This window comes from Hemibagrus wyckioides, linkage group LG09 (assembly GCF_019097595.1).
Source record: "Hemibagrus wyckioides isolate EC202008001 linkage group LG09, SWU_Hwy_1.0, whole genome shotgun sequence".
In the NCBI taxonomy this organism is placed as follows: domain Eukaryota; kingdom Metazoa; phylum Chordata; class Actinopteri; order Siluriformes; family Bagridae; genus Hemibagrus; species Hemibagrus wyckioides.
This window is the reverse complement of record NC_080718.1, coordinates 29,322,309-29,345,539: the sequence shown is the minus strand read 5'-3', so window position 1 is coordinate 29,345,539 and position 23,231 is coordinate 29,322,309. Positions and strand designations below refer to the sequence as shown.

Here is a 23,231-nt window from a genome sequence, read left to right as displayed (position 1 = left end):
ATGAGTGTGGTGAAGCCAATCATATAATATTTTAGGTTTATACTTATGGACTCACCCTTTCTGACACGAATATACATTACATTATACATTATATACATTATCCCCGTGTGTTTACGTGTCGGCAGCTCCTCTAGGTAGTTATGTAGGAAACCATATGTCCACTAGAGTGGCAGTGATGATCGGAGGACTTTTATCATCGGCTGGACTTGCCCTCAGCTGCTTTGCCCCCAGTCTGCAGTTCCTGTACATATCTCTGGGACTTCTCACAGGTACGACCCACACTGCATGTCTCAGCTCTGAGGTCAGAATGGCAGCTTGTAGACCTGCTGAGAGTCTTGAGGACCTTACGGTGGCAGTTGGATGAGTAGGAGCTAGTATATCAGGAGTAGGAACTTGTAAACCAGTAACTAGGCTTATACCAACCTGGCAGGGTTTACAGTGGTACATGCAGGAACTTGTAGGCTTCAGGATTGTAGCTATGGCAGCTTATGACCCTCAGAACAATAAGGATATGAGTTTGTAGTCCTCAAAATGACAGTCAAAAGTCAAAGTCAAATTTATTTTTAAAGCACATTTAACACAACTTAGTTGACCAAAGTGCTGTACAATTCTAAAATAGCTGCAGACATAGAAACAGACAATAAAAACAGACAATAATAATAAAATAATAAAAACAGGGAGAAGAATACCTCATCACTCATTATTAAATGCCAATGTGTATAAAAAGGTCTTAAGGTAAGATTTAAAAATAGGAAGAGTCGGGGCTTGCCTGATGTACAGGGGCAACTCATTCCAAAGTTTAGGGGCTGCCACTGAAAAGGTACGATCTCCCCGACTCTTCATCCTAGATTTAGGTCCTGTAAGTAAAAGCTGCTCACCAGACCTGAGAGACCGTGCTGGACTATATGGCTTTAAAAGGTCAGAAATGTATTGAGGTGCAAAATTATTCAGGGCTTTGTAGGCCATTAACAATACTTTAAATATGACCCTGAACTGCACAGGGAGCCAGTGTAAGGACGCTAAGACAGGAGTTATGTGTTCACGTTTACGTGTTCCCGTTAAAAATGTGCAGCAACATTTTGGACCAGTTGCAACCTTGCAGTCGAGGCCAACACCAACATATAGAGGGCATTACAATAATCAAGTCGGCTTGAAATAAAAGCATGTGTAACCTTTTCAGGATCTTTTTTTGTTAAAAACGGCTTGACCTTGGATAAGAGCCTGAGCTGAAAAAAGCTAGCTTTGACAAGAGTTAATTTGCTTATCCAGTTATCCAGCTTATCCAATTATGCTTTTAAATCCAGTTTAAAATCACTGTCCAATAAAACACCCAGGTTTCTAGCTGTTGGTTTTACATAAAATTTAAGGGAACACTTCTCAGGGAAAGGGTCAACACAGGCTCCACTAGGTCCAAATACCAGCACTTCAGTTTTAGTCTCATTAAGACTCAGAAAATTTACTGCCATCCATGCTTTGACATCCTCCAAACATTCCAAAAGTGGTGTTAAAGTGTTTGTATCCCTCTGTTTCAGAGGAAGATTGATTTGAATATCGTCTGCAAAACAGTGAAAAGACATTCTATGCTTCCTAATAATGGATCCCAATGGCAGTAGGTAAAGTAAAAATAATAAAGGCCCAAGAATAGACCCTTGTGGGACCCCGCATGTGAGGTTTGCTGATGAGGATACAGTGTTACCAAGACCAACAGAAAAACTTCTGTCTGTCAGGTAAGATCTGAACCAGCCCAGAGCAGAACCAGCAATCCCCACACTGTGTTGCAGACGATATATGACAATGGAATGATCCACAGTATTAAATGCAGCTGTGAGATCTAAAAGCAGAAGAATGGCAAAATTCAATGAGTCAGTAGTTATTAAGAGATCATTAAAAACTTTTAAGAGGGCGGATTCAGTGTTGGGGAGAGCTTTAAAACCAGACTGGAACACCTCAAGAATGCCATGTGCATCTAAGTAAGACTGGAGCTGTACAGAGACAACTTTCTCCAGTACTTTTGAAAGAAATGGTAACTTAGATATTGGTCTGAAATTAGACAGAATTGAGGGATCCAGGTTAGGTTTTTTAATTAATGGTTGCACCACAGCATGTTTAAAGGTCTCAGGCACAACACCAGTGGTCAGACTGAGCTTGTAGTTGCTAGAAGATCCGAGGACCCAGTGACCACACAGAGTTGTAGGAGTTTGAGGACTCAGGAGTACCAGCTAGTAGGCCTCAGACTAACAGGAGTAGGTACCTGGTAAACTGCAGGAGGGCTGGACAAGAAGCTCATAGACTTTAGGTCAGTAATTACCTTACAGTGGTACCTAGACTTACAACGGTTCCTTACAATGGTAGGAGTAGAAGCATGAAGGTTTCAGGATGGCGTTGTTAGGAGCTTGTAGGCTTTGGGATTAAAGGAGAAGGAGCTTGTGTACTTTGGTATAACGGGAGAAGGAGCTTGCAGGCTTCAGGATGAAAGGAGAAGGAGCTTGTAGACTTTGTTATGGCAGAAGAAGACTTTTCAGGCTTTGGAATGACAGGAGAAGGAGGTTTAAGGGTTTGGTATTAAAGGATAAGAAGCTTGTAGGCTTTGGGATGAAAGGAGAAGGAGCTTGTACACTTTGGGATGGCAGGAATATGAGCTTGCAGACTTTATAATAGCATGAATAAAAATATGATCTCCTACAATTCAAAATTCATATCTACTGTTTCTATCCTCCACAGGTTTGGGATTTGCCCTCAGTTACACACCAGCAGTAGCAGTGGTAGGCACCTATTTCAATGAGAAAACGGCTCTGGCATATGGAATTGCCATGTCTGGAAGAGGCATTGGAATGTTCATCCTTCCTCCTCTGGTTCAGCACCTCATTAACCAGTACTCCTGGAGGGGAGCTCTTCTTATCTTAGCGGGTCTTGTTTCAAACTTGTGTGTCTGTGGGTCTCTTATGAGACCTCTAGTGGACCAAGGTAAAAGTGAAGAGGAGAATCAGATCCTGGATGAACCTTGTGTTCAGGAAGACTCTAACCAAGTAGAGGTGAAGGACACAGAGGAAGAGCATGAAGAATATTCAGAGGAACTCATTCTAACAGATACCAAGATGATGGGAAAGTTAAAAGATACGAAACAAGATGTTAACAGTGACCCCATTAACCTGAAGGATTTTTCAACAGAGTCAATTCTAAAAGATTCATATCTGGTCACACAGCTAGCAAAACCAAATCTCGGCAAGTCGATGGTTGTTGAACTACAGGTAGCTGACTTGAAGCTGCATGACTCAAAGCTAATCACTTCAATGCTACCTGACATGAAACAAACTGATTCAAAAGTATCTGACTCCATGCTAAATGACGCAAACCTAGCCACACTGACGCTAGCGGATCCAAAGCTAGCGACCCCAAAGCTACCCGATTCACAGCTGCTTTGCGAGTCGGTGTCTTCTAATGGTCCTGGTTTGCCGATCAAGCAGGCAAGAAAAAGGAGAAAACTGAAATGTTGTCTCTTCCCACCATCATCAGACAAGTACAGCTTCCTGTTCACGCCTGACTTCCTGTTGATTGCAGTATCCTTCCTGTTCCTGGCATTTGGCTGTAATGTGCCGTTGGTGTACCAGGTGCCATATTCTCTCAGTCTGGACATCAGCCATCATCAGGCCGTCCTCCTCATGTCCATCCTAGGAGTTATGGGGATTGTGGGTAATATCTCTTTTGGATGGATCTCAGACAGGAAGTGAGTCAAGATCACGAGCGAGTTCTTTCTAATCAGGTGTTAATCTGTCTTAAAGCTAACCTGAGTCTATGGGTATGGGTTTGTTTTACTGCTAATCCAACAGTACTGATAATGAGATATTATTGCTAATATAGTGCTGCTAAACTTCTGCTAATTTTGTGTTAATCTGAGATTATTGCTAATTTACTAATAAATCAAGACTAGTGCTAATCTAATGATAATCTGAGAGCACTGCTAATGGTGTTTATCTACTGTTAATATATAATTATTGTTGCTACTCAGCTAATCTGAATCTACTGTATTTGTTTTTTTCTTTCTTCCTCTTGCTCAGGTGTTTGAGGATGTTTCGTGAGGTCACTTTTCTGACCACAGTGGGGTTTGAGGGTCTCATTTGCCTCTTCATGCCCTTGTTAAGGAGTTTTTCCACCCTAGTGATCTTCTCTGTTATCTACGGCTTCTTTGACGGGGCCTGCATGGCTCTCATCCCTGTGGTCACCTGTGATATTGTAGGCTCCACCCACCTGTCCTCAGCTCTGGGTGTGGTGGGCTTTTTACACGCCATTCCGTACCTCATCAGCCCACCGATAGCAGGTGAGAGCACCGCTAAGTATGGTCCAAAATTATTATAAAGATTCCAAGGAAAACAATCCAGACTTGATCACAACTGTCTGTCTGTTTCTCTTTGTCTGTCTGTTCATGTATCTGTCTGTCTGCCTCTCACTCCTTCCATCTGTCTCTCTGTCTGTTCTTCATGCTCTGGGTAACTTTCCATCTTGTTTCTGTCTGTCTGTCCATCTGCCTCTTTGTCTGTCCATATGTTTGTCTGTGTACCACATTCTATCTGTCCATCTACCTGTCTCTGTCTGTCTTTCTCTCTATCTGGCTCTCCCATCCACCTGTCTGTCTGTATGTCAGTCTGTCTGTCTGTCGGCTAGCCCATCTGTCTGACTTTCTACCTGTCTCTGTCTGTCTTTCTATCTCTTTGGATCTCCTGTCCACCTGTCTGTCTGTATGTCAGTCTGTCTGTCCATCTGTCTGTCAGCCTACCTGTCCTCTTATTTCTGTCTCCTCACCTTAACACTTTATCTCTGTCTGTCTCTCTATCTCACTATTATTGTCTGTCTGTCTGTCCATCTGTCTTTATCTCTCACTTTATTGGTCCCCATGTCTGCCCTGACTCTCTGTCTGTGTGTCATTTTGAATCAGTATTTACAGCTTTGAATGCTGAAAATATTGTATAATTAAATCACACGTGTGTGTGTGTGTGTGATTCTCAGGTTGGCTGTTGGATCAGACAGGCTCCTACACAGCGCTCTTCCTCCTCAGTGGACTCTCCCTCCTCTGTAGTGCTTTTACTCTGACCGCTCTGGCTTTACTGCGTCACTGCTGTAGGGGGCGCTCTGTCTCACTGCAGGACCAACACCAAGCATAAAGTCACTAACACAATACAACATCTCTAAAAGCTCCTGTCTCCGGAGGAAAAAACTCACAGAAGCACAACAATCCAGCTCAGGAGAATCTCCCTGTCTGTCTACATCTGTCTATATCTGTCTGTCTGTATCCAGATGAGTGTGTAATAACAAAGTGTGTTGATAAGTGTTTACTATCTATAGTAGACTATAGTGTTTGCTACCTAGCTAATTAGCTAGGTAGCAAGTATGCTATTAGCTAGTGACAATAGTGCAATAGTCATGGTGTGTTTATGAAGTTCTCCATCACAAACCACGTTCTTTGATGTTATGTTGATGTTACTGTGGCTTGTGATAAGTTCTTCTGCCAGTGTAGGTAAACGTCATAGCTATTTATGGTAACTTATTAAAGCGGCCATTTGTCATCACTCAGGGTTCTCTTGTTTAAATCAATCTTTCTACACACGTCTCATCATGTGGACCAGTGTATATATTCTCAGTGGGTTATATATCATAACTGGCTTATAGATAAAGTAAATATAGGTGTAGGAGGTAGAGCCTGTATATTATTAAAAAAAAAGAAAACCTGTTAGAGGAAAAAACATTCTGGAGTCAACTTCACACACACGGAGTGAAGTAAAACCACACACACGCACACACACACACACACAGAGTGTTTAAGGTGAAGTAAGCTTTACACACAGTAAACAAAACTTGATAACTAGCGCTTGTAAAGCGGTCAAGGAAATCTTTCTGCCTCCACCTAAGCTCCGCCCACAGAAAAGGGTCTACATAAGACTATTCTCCACAGCTGTATAACAGTATCCTGGTGCTCACACAACAGCAGTGTTTATATCAGTAGTGAGTATGTATTATAGAGGAGGATAAACTTCTTGTGCATTTTTGAGACACTTTTATTTATTGTTTTTTGGTAGAATTAAGTTCCATAATCCTAACATATGCAAAAAATGCCATGATACTTAACTATCTTATTTAGACAAAAGTAAAAAACAATAAAGCAAAACATGACAAATACACCAGCATGCTGAGAACTAACTGCAGAAAGGATTTTAATTTCATTCAATTTGATTTATTTCTACGGTGTCTCTATAAATGAACATTGTCTCCAAGTAACTTTACAGAAAAAAATAAAAATCTGGAATAAAAATGATTAAAAAAGTTATTAAAGCTATCCCTGAATCTCCCTGAGATGATATGAGGAAGAAACCTTGAGCGGAACCAGGCTCAGAAGGAAACCTCATGCTCAATTGGACAGGAAATGATGTCAATGTAAATAATGTTACCTAACATTTATCCCTTATTTTAAGATTTGACTAAAAAAGTTAAAAGCACCTTTGACCTAAAGCAGTTCTACAGAAATCTAGATGTTTCTACTTTTAACAGTTCTGCGTAATTAGCAAGCGAGAGGTCAGCATGTTGGAGAAAAACTCCCTGGGATGACATGAGGAAGAGTTTCCCAGCATCCTCTGGGACAAGCTCCAGGTTCCCTGTGAAGGATAAGTAGCTTAGAAACAGGATGGCTAGATGGATGGATGGAAATATCTGACTTATGTTATGAATGGATGGATAGGTGGGTGGGTGAATGGATGACAGGATGGATGGATGGATGGATGGATGGATAGATGAAAGTATTTGATATATTATGTTTAAATGTAAAGATGGAGTGCAGATCATTCTAAGCCACCACCGTCTTGAAGCTAGCTGAGGAAGAACATTCACAGCATCTTCATGGATTTTGTGTGGAAGCATCCAGAGTAAACTCCATGTCCACGTGGATCTCCATCCTCATCCGCAGCGTGTGATGTCCAGGGGATGAACTCACTGAGTTTTTGCATATAAAAACTAGATGTGTCCATTCTGTCCTTCTTCTTTACTACTTTGTCTTGTCTTGATGAGATTGTGCACCTTTTCAGCTTGGACCCTCATGTTCATTTCAGTGAGGGTATCACACAGCTGTTTGCACGCTCCCTCTATGCCGTGCTTCTGGTACCAGGCCCACAGCAGCTGATACGCCTGCTCGTTCGCGTCACCAGGATGGTCATACACTTTGTTGTCTATGTTGGCCTTAGACAGCAGACCACTGTGCATGACCACGCTCCGGACCACCTTAAAACCCAGAATTTCCGCTATTTGAGGCAGAAACGGCTCCAAATCTGGATCTACAGAGAAATAGAGATAAATTTGTTACGAAGCTCAAACAGGAACAGGAAAGTTTTGGGAGAAGGTTATTGGTTCAGCAGAAGGAGGCGTGGTTTAACAGGGCTAGTGCAGGAAAGTTTAGGAAAAAAGTTCTCTCCTTTAATCCTAAACCTGTTTTATTCAGCCACTAACGCTCAGGCTAGTTCATTTGGAACTTAGTGTAGCTAACATCCATCAGCTGTATTAACATGCTGGCTAACTGTGAATAATTAGCTTCCATGCTAACTAGTTAAAATAAGAATGCGCTTGATAAGGAATTAGCACCATAACAGTTCCGCTAAAGTCGAGATTTTGTGTTTTAAGATGCTAATAACAAACAAAGTGTTTATTTATTTATTTTACTATTTATTAATTATTGTATTTATTTATTTACTTATTTCTTATTTTGATTATATAATTCTGTGCATATTTTCTTTTTTAATTCTTTCCTTTTTATTTATTTATTATTTATTTTATTTATTTGTCAAACTAATTTTTAAAAAAATGTTTGTTCATTTCACAAGGTTTAAAATCTGAGGGTTATGTTTTCAAGTAAAAAAAAAACCCCAACAAAAACAAAACAAAAAAAACTTACCACCTAATGGCTCCAAAACCTGAAGATAAAAAAGAAAAAGAAAAATTCATGAAAAGTTCACAAATAATCAGAAAAGCAAAAATTCTGTTCATCAGCGTTTCTCACCTGGACGTTTTCGGGTGGTTCGTGTGATTTAAAGCAAAACATTTTTTTCTTCCAGAAGAAAATCACCACCAGTCCTGCTATCAGACACACTACGAATACAGAAACCACCACCAAGGCTGAAACACACAAACACACATCACTGCATTACACACAAACACCACTGCATTACACACAAACACACACACAACTACATTACACACAAACACCACTGCATTACACACAAACACACACACAACTACATTACACACAAACACCACTGCATTACACACAAACACACACACAACTACATTACACACACACACAACTACATTACACACAAACACCACTGCATTACACACAAACACACACACAACTACATTACACACAAACACCACTGCATTACACACAAACACCACTGCATTACACACAAACACACACACAACTACATTACACACAAACACCACTGCATTACACACAAACACACACACAACTACATTACACACACACACAACTACATTACACACAAACACCACTGCATTACACACAAACACCACTGCATTACACACAAACACACACACAACTACATTACACACAAACACCACTGCATTACACACAAACACACACACAACTACATTACACACACACACAACTACATTACACACAAACACCACTGCATTACACACAAACACCACTGCATTACACACAAACACACACACAACTACATTACACACAAACACCACTGCATTACACACAAACACACACACAACTACATTACACACACACACAACTACATTACACACAAACACCACTGCATTACACACAAACACCACTGCATTACACACAAACACACACACAACTACATTACACACAAACACCACTGCATTACACACAAACACTACTGCATTACATACAAACACACACACCACTGCATTACATACAAACACCACTGCATCACATACAAACACACACACCACTGCATTACATACAAACACACACACCACTGCATTACACACAAACACCACTGCATCACATACAAACACACACACAACTACATTACACACAAACACCACTGCATTACACACAAACACCACTGCATTACACACAAACACACACACAACTACATTACACACAAACACCACTGCATTACACACAAACACTACTGCATTACATACAAACACACACACCACTGCATTACATACAAACACCACTGCATCACATACAAACACACACACCACTGCATTACATACAAACACACACACCACTGCATTACATACAAACACACACACCACTGCATTACATACAAACACACACACCACTGCATCACATACAAACACCACTGCATCACATACAAACACACACACCACTGCATTACATACAAACACACACACCACTGCATTACATACAAACACACACACCACTGCATTACACACAAACACCACTGCATCACATACAAACACACACACAACTACATTACACACAAACACCACTGCATTACACACAAACACCACTGCATTACACACAAACACACACACAACTACATTACACACAAACACCACTGCATTACACACAAACACTACTGCATTACATACAAACACACACACCACTGCATTACATACAAACACCACTGCATCACATACAAACACACACACCACTGCATTACATACAAACACACACACCACTGCATTACATACAAACACACACACCACTGCATTACACACAAACACACACACCACTGCATTACATACAAACACCACTGCATTACATACAAACACACACACCACTGCATCACATACAAACACACACACCACTGCATTACATACAAACACACACACCACTGCATTACACACAAACACACACAACACTGCATTACATACAAACACACACACCACTGCATTACATACAAACACACACACCACTGCATTACACACAAACACCACTGCATTACATACAAACACCACTGCATTACATACAAACACACACACCACTGCATCACATACAAACACACACACCACTGCATTACATACAAACACACACACCACTGCATTACACACAAACACACACACCACTGCATTACATACAAACACACACACCACTGCATTACACACAAACACACACACCACTGCATTACATACAAACACACACACCACTGCATTACATACAAACACACACACCACTGCATTACACACAAACACACACACCACTGCATTACATACAAACACCACTGCATTACATACAAACACACACACCACTGCATTACATACAAACACACACACCACTGCATTACACACAAACACCACTGCATTACATACAAACACACACACCACTGCATTACACACAAACACACACACCACTGCATTACATACAAACACACACACCACTGCATTACATACAAACACACACACCACTGCATTACACACAAACACACACACCACTGCATTACATACAAACACCACTGCATTACATACAAACACACACACCACTGCATTACATACAAACACACACACCACTGCATTACATACAAACACCACTGCATTACATACAAACACACACACCACTGCATTACATACAAACACACACACCACTGCATTACACACAAACACCACTGCATTACACACAAACACACACACCACTGCATTACACACATTACTTTTTATCCATTATCTATCTATCTATCTATCTATCTATCTATCTATCTATCTATCTATCTATCTATCTATCTATCTATCTATCGTTCTGTCTGTATATCTATCTATTGTTCTATCTATCTATCTATCTATCTATCTATCTATCTATCTATCTATCTATCTGTCTGTCTGTCTGTCTGTCTGTCTGTCTGTCTATCTATCTATCTATCTATCGTTCTATCTCTGTCTGTCTGTATATCTATCTATCTATCTATCTATCTATCTATCTATCTATCTATCTATCTATCTATCTGTCTGTCTGTCTGTCTGTCTATCTATCTATCTATCGTTCTATCTCTGTCTGTCTGTATATCTATCTATCTATTGTTCTATCTATCTATCTATCTATCTATCTATCTATCTATCTATCTATCTATCTATCTATCTATCTGTCTGTCTGTCTGTCTGTCTATCTATCTGTCTGTATATCTATCTATTGTTCTATCTATCTATCTATCTATCTATCTATCTATCTATCTATCTATCTGTCTGTCTGTCTGTCTGTCTGTCTGTCTATCTATCTATCTATCGTTCTATCTCTGTCTGTCTGTATATCTATCTATCTATTGTTCTATCTATCTATCTATCTATCTATCTATCTATCTATCTATCTATCTATCTATCTATCTATCTATCTGTCTGTCTGTCTGTCTATCTATCTGTCTGTATATCTATCTATTGTTCTATCTATCTATCTATCTATCTATCTATCTATCTATCTATCTATCTATCTATCTGTCTGTCTGTCTGTCTGTATATCTATCTATCTATTGTTCTATCTATCTATCTGTCTGTCTGTCTGTCTGTCTGTCTATCTATCTATCTATCTATCTATCTATCTATCTATCTATCTATCTATCTATCCTCACTCTGACATCATCAGAACTTTGATATAAATGATGTTAGAGGTTCGAACCTGTAGGGTTTTCGTTGCACTGTGTGTCACTGGTGGGGGTGCAGGACACTTTAACCCCAAAATCACATCTGCAGGACAAATGGAGAGAAAAAACAGTACTGTGTTTATACATGACTGAGGTGGATATGGAACAGAATCAAAAACTAACAACTGAGGGAAAAATACTATCTATCTATCCATCTATCTATCCATCCATCTATCTATCTATCCATCCATCTATCTAAGGGGTGCAACGGATCGCTTGTTGATCGGTGCGGACCCACGGTTTGGCATGCACGTGACCCGCGGTCATTTTTTAGATTTGCGGATTAATCTTAAATGTTTAACGCTCGCAGAGTGAAAGACATTATTCTGTGGATACTGCTTTTTAAGTAATTAATTACACAGAGCAGTCGTGTTCACGTGAACAGGGCACGGTAATCAGTCAACAACAATAACTAGCGGTGGAGCAGAAGAACTCGACAAGCCTCCCGCGTCATTCAAATCAAATTCAAAAATTCAAACTTTATTTGTCACATACGAAATCATACACAGTAGGACATGTAGTGAAATGCTTATTACGACTGTCTTACATTTGAAGAAAGAATATAAAGTAAAGTGTGTGGACAAGAAAAGAAAAGTATAGGGATATAGGTAATAAAAATATATATGGAAAAATAGGAAAAATAAAAACTTAAAAAGAAGAAGAATCTTAGTAGAAATTAAAGACATGATAAATTATGAAAAACACCAATAGTTATGTAAAGCCGATTGTGTATCAAATATACATATACAAATATATGTGTATATAAAAATATATACATATAAAAAAATAAAAATATAAAAGTAAAAGTGTGTATATAATATAAACATAATAAATAATAATAATATAATATCTATAATATATAATAATAATATGATAATATAATATAATGTAGTATTTATAAATATTTATATAAATATATAAATAATATATATATGTATAAACATCTATAATATATAGTATATACATGTATGTAGATAGAAAAAGTCAAATATAAATATAAATGTAATGACAAATAATACGGTATGTAAAGTGTCGGTGCAGTATGCACACAGATGTGCAGTGGGTGTGGTTATTGTGTGTGCAGTGTAGTGCAGGGTATACAAGTAGTGCAATTTGTGTGTGCAACAATCAGCTGAGGTAGAATGTAATGTTCATGTGTGGGGTAAGTCTAGAAAGTCCAGGTACTGGGTCTTCTGGTCGAGGGCCAGAATGGCCTGCAGGAAGAAGCTCCTCCTCATTCTCTCTGTGTTCGCCTTCAAGGAACGGAAACGTTTCCCTGACCTCAACAGAGAGAAGAGTCCATTGTTGGGATGGCTGAGGTCCTTCATTATCTTCCTGGCCTTGGTCCAGCACCGCTTGCTGTATATAGTGTCCAGGTCAGGAAGCTCGGTGCAGATGGCGCGCTCGGCTGATCGCACCACCCTCTGGAGAGCTTGCCTGTCCTGTTTGGTGCTGTTCCCAAACCAGGCAGTGATACTTCCCGTCAGGATGCTCTCAATGGTGCAGGTGTAGAATGTCTTTAGCACCTTTGAGGGCAGTTTAAAGTCCTTCAGGCATCTAAGATAATAAAGACGCTGCCGGGCCTTCTTCACCAGGGTGCTGACATGACAGGACCATGTCAGGTCCTGGGTGATGTAGACACCTAGGTACCGGAAACTGTCCACTCTTTCCACTGGGGTCCCGTTGATAGTGAGGGGCTGGTAATTCCTCTCCTGCTTGGTGCTGAATTCCAATATCAGCTCCTTAGTTTTGCTGACGTTCAGGAGGAGATTGTTGACCTGGCACCATGTCTCCAGGTTTCTAACCTCCTCTAGGCAGGCCGACTCGTCGATGTTGGAGATCAGGCCCACCACCACAGTATCGTCCGCAAACTTAATGTTGTTGTTGGAGCTGGAAGTGGCCACACAGTCGTAGGCATACAGAGAGTACAGCAGGGGGCTCAGAACACAACCCTGGGTGGCTCCAGTGCTGAGGGTGAGTGAGGGTGAGACATGGTTGCCCAACCATACCGCCTGTGGTCTGTCCGTCAGGAAGTTGGAGATCCAGTGACACAGGGATGGGCTGAGGCCCAGGATCTCCAACTTAGTGGTGAGTATGGAGGGAATTATGGTGTTAAACGCTGAACTGTAGTCAACAAACAGCATTTTAACATAATTCCCCCTTCTGCTGTCCAGATGGCTCAGGGCTGCATGATGGAGGTGTGCGATGATGTCCTCAGTAGATCGGTTGGGACGGTACGCGAACTGTAGTGGGTCCAGGGTGTCAGGTAGGGAAGAAGTGATGAAGTCTCTGTTTAGTCTTTCGAAGCACTTCATCACTACTGAGGTCAGGGCCACTGGGCGGTAGTCGTTCAGGCAGGTGGGCTGGGGTTTCTTGGGGATTATAGACTGATCCAGGGAGAGGTTGAAGATCTCAGTGAACACTGGAGCAAGCTGGTCAGCACAGGCCTTCAGGACCCAACCCGTGATGCCATCTGGTCCTGCTGCCTTCCTGGTGTTCACTCTGCTGAATGCCTTTCTCACGTCATGCTCCGAGATGATGAACGCGTTTTCCTCTCCGGCATGCTCCACGTGCATGCTGCCTATAGCGCTGTTAGCACTGCTAATGCTGTTAGCGCTGTGAGCTGCAGCCTCGAAGCAAGCAGCCACAGACTCCTAGAACCACTCTGTTGAAATTGTGACTCTAGTTTCTGTCCATAGCGCCGCTTCGCCTCCTTCACCACTCTGCGCACGCTGTAGGATGCAGCTTTATACTCGTCCATGTTTCCACTGGCGAGCCCCGTGTTGTACGCAGCAGAGCGGGATCACAGAGCATCGCCGACGGATTTATCCACCCACGGCTTCTGATTAGGAAACGTTCTGATGATAGTCTTGTGAACTGTATCATCCGCTAGTTTCCCGATGAATCCTACAATCGTTTCTGTAAACATGTTGATGTCATCAGAGCTGCGCCGAAACATGTCCCAGTCTGCGTCATCCAGAGCGTCCTGCAGAGCGGCCACTGATTGGTCTGTCCAGCATGAGACCTCCCTCCGAGCTGGAACCTCCTGCTTGAGCCTTTGTTTATATTTTGGCATGAGGAAGATGGCGGCGTGGTCAGACTTCCCAAACAGTGGGCGAGATTGTGCTTTGTAGCCGTCTCTGACTGTTGTGTAGCAATGGTTTAGTGTCCTTTCACCCCTGGTGGGGCAGGTGATATGCTGGGATCCGGGGTTAAAAACGTCGAATTGTGAGAACACTGTACACCAATAGAAATAAGAGTATATCTATTGTAACAAACATACTCCATGTTGAAGAATTTGCTGATTTTTCTGAATTGAAAGTTAACTTAAAAAACAAAAACAAAGATAAAGTGGTAGGAGCAGTCGTGACGGCAGCCGACCTCACCGGCGCCATCTTGGAACATGATTGCATGGATGAGAGCATTTTGGCTTCCCCATAAAATATAATGATGACGTTAGAAGGGTGAGGTGAGGTCCTCCAGCTCCTCAAACCTCTCAAAACAGTCACAACCCTATTGAGCACTTAAAATGTACCATCTGTGTCTATGATCCTACCTCTGAAAACCAGGATTCTACAATCCATGTGTGCAAATGAGGAAGACAGCAGCATTACTAGAGATGTCAAGGCTGCCATAAGAGGGGAACTGATTTTCAGATACACTGACCCCCCTGATATACAAGATTATCTTTATAAATCTACTGCACTTGATCCAAGGTTCAAGTCCCAGCCTTACTTAGAACCTGCCCTATGCAAGAAGACATACAGTGATCTCACCACTGAAATTGTGGCTACTGAAGAGGTAAAATAGTAATGATATTATTAATCTAATTTAATAATAATAAAATTGAGTGAATAATAATAATAATAATAATAATAATAAACTGCAGTCTAGGTTAAGCTATTTTTTACATGAATAATTGATCTTTATTTTGAATAATATTGGCATATGTTAATGATTGCCTATGAAATATATGATAAGAAATATGGTTAAATAACTGAGTAATTTTTTCTGCAGGGTCAAGCCACAGAGCCAACACCCACTGGAGCAGACACAGAGCCAAAGGCATCTCCTCCACAAAAGAAGTCAGCCATGGCAGAGCTTTTTGGGGATACCTTTGTGAAGGAGTCAGACACAGACAAGACTTTTCAACACCATCAAAGAGGAAGTGGCATCGTACAGGGCAGTGAGCAGTATGCCAATGGATGGTGGTAATCCACCAGCATGGTGGAAACACAATGAGTGTAAATACTCTCACATTGCAAAGATGGCAAGATGCTACCTTGCTGTGCCTGCCACTTCAGTTCCTAGTGAGAGGGTGTTCTCTACGGCAGGTGACATAGTGACTGCTAAGAGGTCTACTCTCTCCCCAGAGAATGTAGACATCTTCATCTTTTTGAAAAAAAAATGTCATTATAAGATTTGTTCTGTTTTCGGGTCTCAGGTTGTTTTTCACATGCTGCACTTTAACAACTATTGAATATTTTATTTTTAAATTTTATTTATTCAGCTTGTTATTTCTTGATTTTATTTTTGTTGAAACAATAGGATCCATAGGTTATTTTTGTTAAAACCAAAAGTTCCTTGCTGTAAAGTTCTTGTAATAAATGAAAAGCAAATTAAATTTGTCTCCTCCCCTTTTTTTGTTGATCCGAAAAATGATCCGATCCGTGACTCAAAAATCGTAATGTGATCCGAACCGTGATTTTTTCTGATCTGTTGCACCACTATCTATCTATCTATCTATCTATCTATCTATCTATCTATCTATCTATGTGTGTGTGTGTGTGTGTGTGTGTTGTGTATAAAGGTGTTGTAGTGGACGTACGTGCTGCAATGATGACACACTTTACACTCCTCTGTTTCGCAGTAATGACCATCCTTACAGTTGCACACAGTGTTACTGGAAAGTGAACATGGACTTTTTTTCACTTTGTTCTCTGCAGAGAAAAGACAAGAGCGAGATGAGAAGAGACGTGTGAAGATACAGTTAATAAAGAGGAGCATTGCGGGGGGGGGTCTTTGGGGGTTGTAGGAGTGGATATTTTTGTCAGCTAAATGAAAGGACATGACTTTATTTACATCAAGTCATAACATCAAGTCATTTTTTGGTTAAAGCCACAAAAACCTGACACTAATTGTTGATTTTCTGTTAAGAGTAAAGTTTATTCCTCTTTATAGCAAAGTTCTGACAATCAGTCAATCCATCAACTATAAACACTCTATAGTGTCTGTAGAGTGTTTATAAACACTCTACAGACTCTATAAACACTCTATAAACACTCATCCCCTCAGCAGCCTCTCTATTCTCTCTCTTCAAGAGAAAAATCTCAGCTTGTTGCAACATGCTGACACTGGAGACTCCTTCCAAATCAATCTACTGAGGAGTTCTAAAAGTGTTTATGATGAGACAGTCTGACCGATCAGAAAGTGACCTTCAGGAACGTACCGCTTTCACTGCAGGTACTACAGAGTTCACATTTTCTCTGGCTGTTTGCATGATCCAGATATGTTCCGTCTTCACACTGATAACACGTTGGGAAACCTCGAGGTGAAGTGCAGTCCTTCACTAAGTAAGTACCTGCAATAAAAAAACAGAATAGAAGCCTTTACTATTCTCACATATACCGAGCAGTGGCAGCTAGGTGGACCTGGGATTCGATCTAACAACCTTCCGATTAGGAGTCACACTTTAAACACATCCCCCATATCCCAACTTTGGGGGTTGGGGTCAGAACGCATGGTCAGCCACATGGTTGAACCTCAATCAACAACACAGAACCTTAACCAGTTGAGCTACCACTGCTCAATAAATAAATGTTGTTGAATAAATAAATTAACAAACAAAATCAATCAATCAATCAATCAAAACATCTTCATGGAGTTGATAATTCGTTAATAGTTGATAGTTCTGAATACGATTCATCTTGAAGTCTCTAATCCCCCATAATACTCAGGACAGAGTGGAAACGTCCTCTGCAGTTTTATATAAATACACTACATTGCCAAAAGTATTGGGACACCTGTTCAGGTGTTGTTTTTCAGGGGTTGGACTCGGCCCCTTAGTTCCAGTGAAAGGAACTCTTAATGCTTCAGCTTCATACCAAGACATTTTGGACAATTTCATGCTCTTTGTGGGAACAGTTTGGGGATGACCCCTTCCTGTTCCAACATGACTGCACACCAGTGACCAAAGCAAGGTCCATAAAGACATGGATGAGTGAGTTTGGTGTGGAGGAACTTGACTGTCCTGCAGAGTCCTGACCTCAACCTGACAGAACACCTTTGGGATGAATTAGAGTGGAGACTGTGAGCCAGGCCATAAGTTTTGGGACGTCTGTCTTTACATGCAAGTTGTCGTCTTTATGGACCTTGCTTTGGTCACTGGTGTGCAGTCATGTTGGAACAGGAAGGGGTCATCCCCAAACTGTTCCCACAAAGAGCATGAAATTGTCCAAAATGTCTTGGTATGAAGCTGAAGCATTAAGAGTTCCTTTCACTGGAACTAAGGGGCCGAGTCCAACCCCTGAAAAACAACACCTGAACTCAATGATTTGGTGAGGTGTCCCAATACTTTTGGCTATACAGTGTATATGAAAAACTAAAGGGTTCATCACATCTAGATTTTGTTAAAGTTTTCCCTGCTGTCTGTGGTCTTACCTTGGGGACACTGGCAGCACTCTATCCCTTTACTTGTATTGTAGAACCCTATACCACACGTCTCTCTTCCCCGGCGTCTTGGCACACACTCCATCACACAGACCACACTCCACTGTCCAGGAGGAAAAGAAGAAGACCAGAGCATTAGGAGCAGCTCTATATGTTCATAACGTCACATACAGAGTTTGTCTATCTGATCATGTGACCTTACAGAGAGAAATCCCATCAGAAATGAAAGATGAGGTCATCAGATATCCATCTTACAGTGACCAAGAAACTAAAATCAATCCCAAAACACAAGGACAATTCAGAAAAAAACGGAAAAGGTTGGTATAGTTTATTTCATCAACCTGTGTGAACTCACACACACACACACACCTCACTCATACCTATAGATTTTATGTTTTGATTTTTCTATTAATTTGTTTATTTGTTTGTTTGTAATATTATAATTTTGTTTGCAAGCCTTACACTTTTTAAATGCTTTGACAACATAATGTACAATTTGTCATGCCAATAAAGCTCTTTTGAACTGAAATTTGAACTGAAAGAGAGAGAGAGAGAGAGAGAGAGAGAGAGAGAGAGAGATGAATAAATAGAGACAGAAAGAGAGAGATGAATTGTGAGAGAAGGAGTGTTTATAGTGCAGTTATAACGTCAGTCAGACCCGAGACACATCTTGATTATAAAGAGGTAATAAACATGGTATGTGTGTTATTAATGTGTCTTAGCAGATTGAAGACAGATTCAGGGTGAAGGTTTTGTTGTGTGTGTGTGTGTGTGTGTGTGTGTGTGTGTGTGTGTGTTGCTGTAGTGTCAGGTAGACGCTCCACCACCTTTTTTCTGACCCACTTCTGGTTACCTCTCTCTCTCTCTCTGTCTCTCTCTCTCTCTCTCTCTCATATCTTCTAAGAAAAGAGAAGAATGAGTATTTCTTTTTATGAAGACTGGCGGAAACCCCCCCCCCATCCCTGGGAGAATATTCTAGAATAAATGCAGCTCCTGGACGGGGGGGGGGGATTACACGGAGCTGAAGACGAGCTCTTCCTAAACCGAAAGTGAAACTAAAACACGGGGGGGGGGATAATGGGCACGACAACACTTTTTTCAAAATTTTCAAAAACAAAACAAAGAATTCGAATTAAATATAAACAGAGGGCTCCAGCACACGGACTGGACACACACACACAGAGTAAAGGTGATTATTAGTGGGGTTAATGGTCAGAGGATCAGGGTTTAGGAGATAAGGTGAGCACCAAGAGCTTGAAGATGACGCTGGATTCTTCTTCAGAAAGCTAAAAAAATCGCTTTAAATGTACCGACTTTTTATTTAATTCCCTAACATTTCAGTCTCTCTCTATTTAATTCGAATTAATTGTATTTACTCACCAGAACGCAGAGCAGCGCGAGCACCTTCTTCCTCTCCATTGCGCACATACTCAGGAGAGAAAACTAGAAACAGGAAGTGTCGCGAGCGCGCGTGTGTGTGCGCATACACGAGTACGTGCGCGTGGTTGAGGGTGTGGTTATTTTTTTAAAATCCTGAGTGTTTTTATTATTGTTATTATTTCATTAACCCACACGTGTTGCTGTGCGATATTTATGTTTAAATATAAATATTTGTCCAGGTTTGATGTGTTTGTGTTGTTTTCATAAAGCACAGCACGTGACCGGCACAGCACGTGACCGGCACAGCACGTGCACCGAGGCGATTTATTTATTTATTTTTAAAATAATGAGAGTGCTGTGAGAAAGCCGTGTTTTTAAAACATGTAAACACAAACATTTACAATACGACATAGATCACAAACACATAAATCACGACACACACACACACACACACACACACACACACACGATCAGCCTGACATGATCTGACTAGCCGATAATCTGAGATAACGTTAAAGAGGAAATAAAATAACAAAATAACACGTCACCTTTAGCTAGCCCTTTTGGCTTTTAATGCTAAAAGCTATGTAGCTAACCTGTGTGAATTTAATCTCATCTTTAAACCTTTATTTTCTTTTAGAAAGTATGAATACTCGTTTATCTGATTTATAACAAGAAGCATAGAAACACTAGCTTCAAATATTTTTCCCCTTAAAAAAACGTTTGCTAGCTTACTTTCTGTGAGCAGACAGACTAACACAGGCTAACAGACTAACACAGACTAACACAGGCTAACAGACTAACACAGACTAACACAGGCTAACAGACTAACACAGACTAACACAGGCTAACAGACTAACACAGGCTAACAGACTAACACAGACTAACACAGGCTAACAGACTAACACAGACTAACACAGGCTAACAGACTAACACAGACTAACACAGACTAACAGACTAACACAGACTAACACAGGCTAACAGACTAACACAGACTAACACAGACTAACAGACTAACACAGACTAACAGACTAACACAGACTAACACAGGCTAACAGACTAACACAGACTAACACAGACTAACAGACTAACACAGACTAACACAGGCTAACAGACTAACACAGACTAACACAGACTAACAGACTAACACAGACTAACAGACTAACACAGACTAACACAGGCTAACAGACTAACACAGACTAACACAGACTAACAGACTAACACAGGCTAACAGACTAACACAGACTAACACAGGCTAACAGACTAACACAGGCTAACAGACTAACACAGACTAACACAGACTAACAGACTAACACAGACTAACACAGACTAACAGACTAACACAGGCTAACAGACTAACACAGACTAACACAGGCTAACAGACTAACACAGACTAACACAGACTAACAGACTAACACAGACTAACACAGGCTAACAGACTAACACAGACTAACACAGACTAACAGACTAACACAGACTAACACAGACTAACAGACTAACACAGACTAACACAGACTAACAGACTAACACAGACTAACACAGGCTAACAGACTAACACAGACTAACACAGACTAACAGACTAACACAGACTAACACAGACTAACAGACTAACACAGGCTAACAGACTAACACAGACTAACACAGGCTAACAGACTAACACAGGCTAACAGACTAACACAGGCTAACACAGGCTAACAGACTAACACAGGCTAACACAGACTAACAGACTAACACAGGCTAACACAGGCTAACACAGACTAACAGACTAACACAGACTAACACAGGCTAACACAGGCTAACAGACTAACACAGGCTAACAGACTAACACAGGCTAACAGACTAACACAGACTAACACAGGCTAACAGACTAACACAGGCTAACAGACTAACACAGGCTAACACAGGCTAACAGACTAACACAGGCTAACACAGACTAACACAGGCTAACACAGACTAACACAGGCTAACACAGGCTAACACAGACTAACAGACTAACACAGACTAACACAGGCTAACACAGGCTAACAGACTAACACAGGCTAACACAGGCTAACAGACTAACACAGACTAACACAGGCTAACAGACTAACACAGGCTAACAGACTAACACAGGCTAACACAGGCTAACAGACTAACACAGGCTAACACAGACTAACAGACTAACACAGGCTAACACAGACTAACACAGGCTAACACAGACTAACAGACTAACACAGACTAACACAGGCTAACACAGGCTAACACAGGCTAACAGACTAACACAGGCTAACAGACTAACACAGGCTAACACAGACTAACAGACTAACACAGACTAACACAGACTAACACAGGCTAACACAGGCTAACACAGACTAACAGACTAACACAGACTAACAGACTAACACAGGCTAACACAGACTAACACAGACTAACACAGGCTCACACAGGCTAACACAGACTAACAGACTAACACAGACTAACACAGGCTAACAGACTAACACAGACTAACACAGACTAACACAGGCTAACACAGACTAACAGACTAACACAGACTAACACAGGCTAACAGACTAACACAGACTAACACAGACTAACACAGGCTAACAGACTAACACAGACTAACACAGACTAACACAGGCTAACACAGGCTAACAGACTAACAGACTAACACAGGCTAACACAGGCTAACAGACTAACACAGACTAACACAGGCTAACACAGACTAACACAGGCTAACAGACTAACACAGGCTAACACAGGCTAACAGACTAACACAGGCTAACAGACTAACACAGACTAACACAGGCTAACACAGGCTAACACAGGCTAACAGACTAACACAGACTAACAGAGACTAACACAGGCTAACACAGACTAACACAGGCTAACACAGGCTAACACAGACTAACACAGACTAACACAGACTAACAGACTAACACAGACTAACACAGGCTAACACAGGCTAACACAGACTAACACAGGCTAACACAGGCTAACACAGACTAACACAGGCTAACACAGACTAACACAGGCTAACACAGACTAAGACAGGCTAACACAGGCTAACACAGACTAACACAGACTAACACAGACTAACACAGGCTAACACAGACTAACACAGGCTAACACAGGCTAACACAGACTAACACAGGCTAACACAGACTAACACAGGCTAACACAGGCTAACACAGACTAACACAGACTAACACAGGCTAATACAGACTAACACAGGCTAACACAGACTAACACAGATTAACACAGGCTAACACAGATTAACACAGGCTAACACAGATTAACACAGGCTAACTCAGACTAACACAGACTAACACAGACTAACACAGACTTACACAGACTAACACAGACTAACACAGACTAACACAGGCTAACACAGACTAACACAGACTAACACAGACTAACACAGACTAACACAGGCTAACACAGACTAACACAGACTAACACAGGCTAACACAGACTAACACAGACTAACACAGGCTAACACAGACTAACACAGATTAACACAGACTAACACAGGCTAACACAGGCTAACACAGGCTAACACAGATTAAC

The 23,231-nt window shown here is 41.0% G+C and overlaps 2 protein-coding genes across 3 annotated transcripts; one reads left to right on the top strand and one right to left on the bottom strand.

The window, feature by feature from the left end:
* slc16a12a (solute carrier family 16 member 12a) lies at positions 1 to 5,543 on the top strand. The gene is made up of 6 exons (XM_058400061.1): positions 1 to 4; positions 126 to 269; positions 2,722 to 3,075; positions 3,472 to 3,724; positions 4,056 to 4,315; positions 5,002 to 5,543. Exons 1-6 carry the CDS (start codon positions 1 to 3, stop codon positions 5,154 to 5,156), a joined length of 1,170 nt encoding a protein of 389 aa, XP_058256044.1. The 3' UTR covers positions 5,157 to 5,543.
* Positions 5,544 to 6,034: 491 nt separating this feature from the next.
* Positions 6,035 to 19,810, bottom strand: fas (Fas cell surface death receptor). 2 transcript variants are annotated; one of them, XM_058399839.1, is made up of 9 exons: positions 19,686 to 19,765; positions 18,508 to 18,573; positions 18,297 to 18,408; positions 17,086 to 17,217; positions 16,465 to 16,576; positions 11,612 to 11,679; positions 8,033 to 8,148; positions 7,928 to 7,946; positions 6,035 to 7,313 (listed from the first exon to the last, which is right to left on the bottom strand). In XM_058399839.1, the coding sequence occupies exons 2-9, from the start codon at positions 18,520 to 18,522 to the stop codon at positions 6,997 to 6,999; spliced, it is 891 nt and encodes a 296-aa protein (XP_058255822.1). In that variant the 5' UTR covers positions 18,523 to 18,573; positions 19,686 to 19,765; the 3' UTR covers positions 6,035 to 6,996. The 2 variants fall into 2 exon arrangements, with proteins under 2 accessions (XP_058255822.1, XP_058255821.1); XM_058399838.1 differs by lacking the exon at positions 18,508 to 18,573 and having other exon boundaries at positions 6,036 to 7,313; positions 19,686 to 19,810.
* Positions 19,811 to 23,231: the final 3,421 nt, after the last annotated feature.

Coding starts and splice junctions, on each gene's coding strand:
- slc16a12a (XM_058400061.1), top strand. Junction 270..2,721: donor ATCTCTGGGACTTCTCACAG/GTACGACCCACA, acceptor TATCCTCCACAG/GTTTGGGATTTGCCCTCAGT. Junction 3,725..4,055: donor GGATGGATCTCAGACAGGAA/GTGAGTCAAGAT, acceptor CCTCTTGCTCAG/GTGTTTGAGGATGTTTCGTG.
- fas (XM_058399838.1), bottom strand. CDS start 19,733: ATGTGCGCAATGGAGAGGAAGAAGGTGCTCGCGCTGCTCTGCGTTCTG. Junction 18,409..19,685: donor TCGCGCTGCTCTGCGTTCTG/GTGAGTAAATAC, acceptor CCTCCTGGACAG/TGGAGTGTGGTCTGTGTGAT. Junction 17,218..18,296: donor GTGCTGCCAGTGTCCCCAAG/GTAAGACCACAG, acceptor TTTTTATTGCAG/GTACTTACTTAGTGAAGGAC.